This window comes from Mesitornis unicolor, unplaced genomic scaffold, assembly GCF_000695765.1.
Source record: "Mesitornis unicolor isolate BGI_N332 unplaced genomic scaffold, ASM69576v1 scaffold38694, whole genome shotgun sequence".
Taxonomy (NCBI): domain Eukaryota; kingdom Metazoa; phylum Chordata; class Aves; order Mesitornithiformes; family Mesitornithidae; genus Mesitornis; species Mesitornis unicolor.
This window is the reverse complement of record NW_010180082.1, coordinates 747-7,091: the sequence shown is the minus strand read 5'-3', so window position 1 is coordinate 7,091 and position 6,345 is coordinate 747. Positions and strand designations below refer to the sequence as shown.

At 38.5% G+C, this 6,345-nt stretch overlaps 1 protein-coding gene across 1 annotated transcript in view; it reads right to left on the bottom strand.

Moving 5' to 3' along the window:
- Positions 1–5,402, bottom strand: part of GLMN (glomulin, FKBP associated protein) — a gene marked incomplete at its 3' end in the record, with an annotated part of 9,700 nt that extends 4,298 nt beyond the window's left edge. The window contains exons 1-6 of the mRNA XM_010182999.1: positions 5,337–5,402; positions 4,763–4,888; positions 3,652–3,771; positions 2,739–2,847; positions 1,421–1,667; positions 822–921 (exon numbers count right to left, since the gene is read on the bottom strand). Of these exons, the coding sequence (XP_010181301.1) occupies positions 822–921; positions 1,421–1,667; positions 2,739–2,847; positions 3,652–3,771; positions 4,763–4,888; positions 5,337–5,402 (768 nt within the window). The remainder of the gene's footprint in view (positions 1–821; positions 922–1,420; positions 1,668–2,738; positions 2,848–3,651; positions 3,772–4,762; positions 4,889–5,336) is intronic.
- Between the last annotated feature and the right edge of the window lie 943 nt (positions 5,403–6,345).

Below are 6,345 nucleotides of genomic sequence, written 5' to 3'. Positions count from 1 at the left end.
ACTGAGTAGGGGCTTAGCTGCCAGCTAGGGTCAAGCCACTACATTTGGACATGTGCAAGAGAGGAAATACTCTTCACCACATTCAAAACATGAACAAAGCACAGCTCTATTTGCTGTTGTCTGCTTGTCTACTACTTTATGAATCACACCCAGCCCTATTTGAAGACATACACATATTGTGTATTCCAACATACACATGGACTGGACATGACTATCTCCTTACAAGGCTTGGTTTTGCTGCAAATTTAACTAAAATTATCTATACCCACAATAATCTTGCTCTAATAAAACACAGCTGCTACATGAAACATTCAAAACCAGAATAACTGCATTGGTAGCATGGAGTGGACAATTTCCAGCTACCATCTGCAGCAGTCAAGCATCAATTTATATTCTTTAAGTCAGCTGGCGCTGCACTAAGCACATTAGAGATTTCTCTCTGTGCAACACTCGTATTAAAAGGAACATGTAGATTTTGCCTTGACTGCAGCAAAGACAATCCTTTAGATATTCTAATAAATTCATACATTACCAAGAAAAAGAAGCAGTTACAGCAAAGTAGCAGCTGCAGATTCAGAGAGCAGTCCAAACTGGTTTGTAAGGAGCAAAACTGTGTCTGCAAGATTCATAATTTGCAGAGATGGGACCTGGAACTGTTCTAGAACTTATTTACCTCCATGATTTTACAGGGCCCAGTAAGTCCCTGCTAACCAATAAAGGAAGCAAAATGAGCTCTAGGTGATTAGTGATTAAATCAGAGGTGATTCTGAACTAGACCAATGGTTTTGCAAACACTCTTAATTTATTTTGACTGCACTTACTATAATTTCAGTTGCAAAATGCCGAAAGGGATGTTCTTCAATGCCTTCAACTTGCTCAACCTGAGCTGTCAGTAATGGGTATTTCAGGCTTTTCATACAGCTGAAATAAAAAGGGGTAAAACTAAGTCACCAATAAGGTCACAAATACAGACTATAATGTTGTCATAGATGACCAAAAATAGAGTCTATACTCGTATTAGCTGCTGCTATTCCTGATAGTCCAAGAAGAATAAATAACAAGAACATCTCCTATAGAAGCATTCTTTAGGCTTCAACTCTAGAGTATGATTATCCTCACTGTTGTAAGCTGGAGAAGCAGAACACCAAAAGAGCTTCACAGCACAGAGACTAAAATTCCTTTACCATTTCCCTGTACTAAAAAAAATTTAAAAAACTAAAAAGTTACCTTTCTTCTCTCACTTCATAAATATTTCAGTCATATTTAGGGTTTTCCTTTTTCAAAATACCACATTAGTTAATGTAATTTGGCAGCATTATAAAACACTAATAAGATGATTTGTTTTCTGCCTATGTAATAAATGCCCACTGTTCGTTTGGTTAAGCTACAGGAATATATTACACTAATACAAAACACTCACAATTTTAATAATTCTTCTTTCAGCTCCATGTCATTGTATTCTGATGACTTTTCCATATTTTTCACAACTTCGTTCACAAAAGGTTTAGCAAAGTCCACCACTGCATTGCAACACCGACAGAGACCAAGTTTATCTTCTTGTATTTGTTGTTTTGTATAAGGTACAGGTAAGGGAGTAAGCTGGTTCATAATCATGGCCAAAGACAAACCCACTGAGTAGGCCTTCTTGTTCTGAAGTTTCAAAAGCACTGAGGGGAAAGAAAAAGAGAAAGAAGGAGAGAGGGAGAGAGAACATTTTGAGACATTAACATTAAAGCAGTCATGCATTTCAAAGCATTCTTCCTTTCTCTGTAGCACCATGATGAGGACTGAAAAAAAAAAGTAAAAAAAAAATCTGTCTCTGTAGAACCAGTCTAAGTGAAATAATATTCATTTATCTGACCTGGAAATCTGATTTATCCTTGCTTCATTGCTTGACTCCTCCTGTGCTTGGCAAAACCAAAGGCAATGGCCCAACCTTTCTGCTGACATCTGACTCTACCTGAAGCAGCTCAGAACAGTTGGATGCTCCACAGCAGGACCAACAGAGGGGCTTCCCAGACTGAGGAAGCAGCACGAGTGGCTCCCCATGTAAACTTCACTCAGTGCAGGGTGACTGCAGACTGGCTAGCCAAAAAACCACATACTTTAATGGCCAAAATGCTTCTCTTGTTCAATTCTAACATAATTCAGTAACATCTCGGAGACTACTACAGCCAGACCTAAACTTGATAAAAGACACTTGATTTCATCTCACGTATCAAAACAGAAACCATTATTTGTTATCTACTTAGTGGGTGTCCAAAACCAACATTTTAGTTTTCCTGTGTCAGCCAGAAGAATGTGCCCTCCCACCAACCAAACAGTTCAACCTGCTTCAATTTCAAATGAAAGTTTGATACTATGAAAATAGGGAATTGTACGTTTTAAAAGTTAAATAATGAAGAAATTCACAAATCCATGTAATTCTCTACTTCTGTAACAACAGTATGAATGGTTTACACCTCTAAATATAACTGTCACAGGACCACATTCTTGTAAGTGATGAAAAACAGTCGAGTATTGCTTTTTCAACTGATGCTATTAATCCCATCTAAAATCTTTTCCTAACAGGCCAATATAAGCATGAAAATGATACCTTGTGTTATTTTGTATAACATAATAGACTGTAAAGCCTGTCAGGCCAGACATATTCTGAAACTATTCCAGCAAAGAACTAATTTCATAAATAAATGCGAAAATTATTTAATTCAGAAGTCACATGAGAAAGTGCCTCCTACCTGTCTGCAAAGGCTGCAGGAGTAACATGACAGTTTGGCATACTTGCTCTCCAGAGGCCTGCTCAATTTGCTCCAGTAAGCCCAAAAAAAGTTCCTTTGGATTGCACAGCTGCAGGAGAGGAACAAAGCCTATTTTTTAATCGCCATGGTCATAAGCTAAAAAATTCATCCCAAGCAAACTTCAATACAGAAGCTCTTGAATATCAAGAAAGCACATCTCAACATCCAAGATGATCTTTAAGAAAAGAAATATGAAACAGCAAGTACTTCCCTACAAACATCTTCTGTAGCATGTATGCGTGTCTACATTTTCATGTAAGCTGAAAACAAATAATAATAAATAATGACCCTAAACTTGATTCCTAAGGTCTATTCAAACCCCACAGTATGTTAGCAAAGTAATCCTTAAGAGCGGAGATAAAAAAACCAACAAACTTCAGGGTGAATTTAACTCAAGATATGGAGTTTGCAAGTTTTTTTTTAAGCACATGAATGAAAGCGTTCTGCAGATTAAAACTTTTTTCCCCTGCTACTCCATCAGAAACATCAGGTACTCGTCGTCACACCGTATCTCAGTAGGCAAGAGGCAGTATTGCTGTGGCTGCTCTGACTGCAGCAGTCAGCTATCAAAAACTTTATGAGTTCTATCTGCCTTTTTCTTCTGAGTAATGCCATGTCTTTTTGTTGCGCCTAGTTACTAATTTCACAAGATTCGTAAGAGGTTGATTGTCTCTGAGAGCACTAAGCCTGTGTCTGCTTCAGATGAAACTGGCCCATTGAATTTTAAAGTTATGGGAAGTCGACAGAAGAACCCAGAAGTAATCATGTCCTGTTTTGGAAATCAGAGGGAAAACGAAGACCTCTCCCTTCCCTCTAATTATTGTAGTATAACCATATATTTTCAAAAACACACCTGTGCCAACTGCTCTAGTATCTTCAGGCAGTGTTCTCGCTTATCATCTTCCTGTTCATACATGAAAATACATCTGACAAGAGGAGAGATGAGATTCCAACCCATATTCTTGATGATAACCTAAAAAACCAGATTTTCAGAGAATAATCAAAAACTGGGCATTTTCTAACCCCAGAACAGAACTTCCTATATATCTGTGCACAAATGAGTATATTCTCCCAGCTCCCCAGAGTGCCTACAGACATTAGCATCAGCTGAGTTGGCTCTTATAGTTTTGGCCCATATTATTATATCCATCTGTGGTGGGTTGACCCTGGACAGCAACTAAGCACCTACCAGCTGGCTGTTCACTCTCATCCCAGTGGGATGGGGAAAGAGAATCAGAAAAGCAAAACAGAGAATAACTCATGGCTCAAGATAAGGACAATTTAATAAGTGAAGGACAAAAGGGGAAGGTAGGAGTGACACAAACCAACTCCCATCAGCAGACCAATGCCCAGCCAGACTCCAAGCAACATCTACTCTGGAACAGGTCCCCATGCCCGTGTGTTTTTATTGCTGAGCATGATGTTACATGGCATGGAACATTTCCTTCGTCAGGTCAGGCCAGCTGTCCCAGCTGTGTCCCCTCCCAGCTTCCCTGCTTACTGAAGGGGCAGTGAGAAATGGAGAAGGACTTGGTACTATGCAAGCACTGTTCAGCAATAGCTGAAAAACTGGTCTGTTATCAACACTGTTTTGGTAATAAATCTAAAACACAACACCATATGGGCTGCCATGAAGAAAATAAACTCCATGCAGCCAGGCCTCATACACCATCTGAGATCCTGTCCTGCAAAAGAGGGACACTGTCACTTTCTCTTAATTATGCTTTTGTCCACTCTTTTCTCGCTGCTTAACACACTGAAAAACAGCTGTTAATGGTTTTGCTAAGACTACCATGACTTGGTTTCTGTGAGCTACCTGAAGTTACACAAGAATGTGTGCTTAACCCAGTCACACGTACAGCCTTGCTCCACAGTGAAAGTAGCTTTCCCCTTTTAATAAGAAGTTTTATCTATTTAGCAGTGTGTTAGAGCACAACTAATATATAGTGCACACTTAAACTCACCTTATTTTTCTCATTTTGAATTACTTCTAATAACTGAGCTGCATACCCATCTTCTAAGCATTTCTGACCTGCTACCTGAAACAGATTAAAATCTTCTCCTTGGAAATCGGCTTCTTCCAGAATTTGCTAGAAAGAAAACATGCATCTTCAACTCCATACTTATAAAAGGCAAATAAAAGATACAAAAATCCAAGCTTTCGTTTCAAAAACTAAATGTAGTGTCATGGTAACTTGTATTTTCTTATACAAGATCTTTCACATATTGAAAAAGCTACCAAGAGCTACTGCAGGAGGCAAAGCAGTGTTTCAACAGCAGCATGCTGTTTGGAAGATGCATTTTCTACAGGTGAGTAGAGTACAAGAACACTTATTTCTCCAAGAAGCAGATGTTATGAAGCATCTTGGGATAAGCACCACAGAAAAGTCAATGAAACATGGAGGCTGAACTTAGCTGCCCAATGAGGCATTCTGCTAACAATTGTATTGTGTTTTGGGGTCATTCTAGTTTTAATTATAACATACAAAGAGAAACACACACTACTTACACTACTTTTACGGAAAGAAAACTACTTACGCATCTTCGTATTATGCCTTGAAGTTCTTCAACTGCCATTAGAGTTTGACTTTGTTCTTCTGGCATTGAAAACTGTTATAAACTGAAGACTGCAGTATTAAAACACGTGAAGTAAAAACAGACTGAAGAATGATCACACTATTAAAAAATGCCAATACAGGAATGAGAACAACCTAAACAAACAGACATGATAAAGACTACATCGTAAAAATACCAGGAAAAATGCATATTTAAGAAGTGTACACTGTACTCTACTACCCATATTTGCAGCAGACAGTATTACAAACAGGAAACAATCCACATTTTAGGTACAGGGAAGCAATTTCTCAAGCAGTATCAGGCTCCTCTTAATAAGTCAGGAAATCCTCAGCTACTACTCGGGCACATACATAGAAAACTGCAGCTAATACAGAGCAAGTCTGGGCCCACCACGTACCAAGCACAGATGCCCATGATACATTACATTTTCTGTGACTATTCTCACCAGAGGAGCTCCTGCCCCACTGTGACTGTTATGCTCTAACCCAATGCCTGGGATATGCACAACTGATCCAACCACCATGCCTGTTTATATCACAGTCACTACATACACAACACCATTTCTTTCTTTCTAGTGTCTACATTAGGCTAGTTCCCTGGCTTTTTACCCCTAGATACTATAATATAATTGGTTTTTAGCAAGAAAGTTTTAAGTTAAACATTTCAGTAACGTTAAGTACGTACAAAGTTTTACGTAGGCTGGACCATGAATTACAAATAAAATTAAGCTTGGTTATCCATGTGATATAGCACAGCAGCAGTCATTATCTTTATAGCTTTAAGTAATTCCATGTGCCTAAACCTGCTTACATGATCACTCTGAGTGTCAACTACCTCTGTACCTAGATAATTAGCTAACTATTCATCAAAACATCCAAGTTTCATATTTATACAGACATCACCACCTTTCATTTTCCATTTGACCCCTGCTACATCACATAACATCTAGATAACTAAGCTACCTGGATGT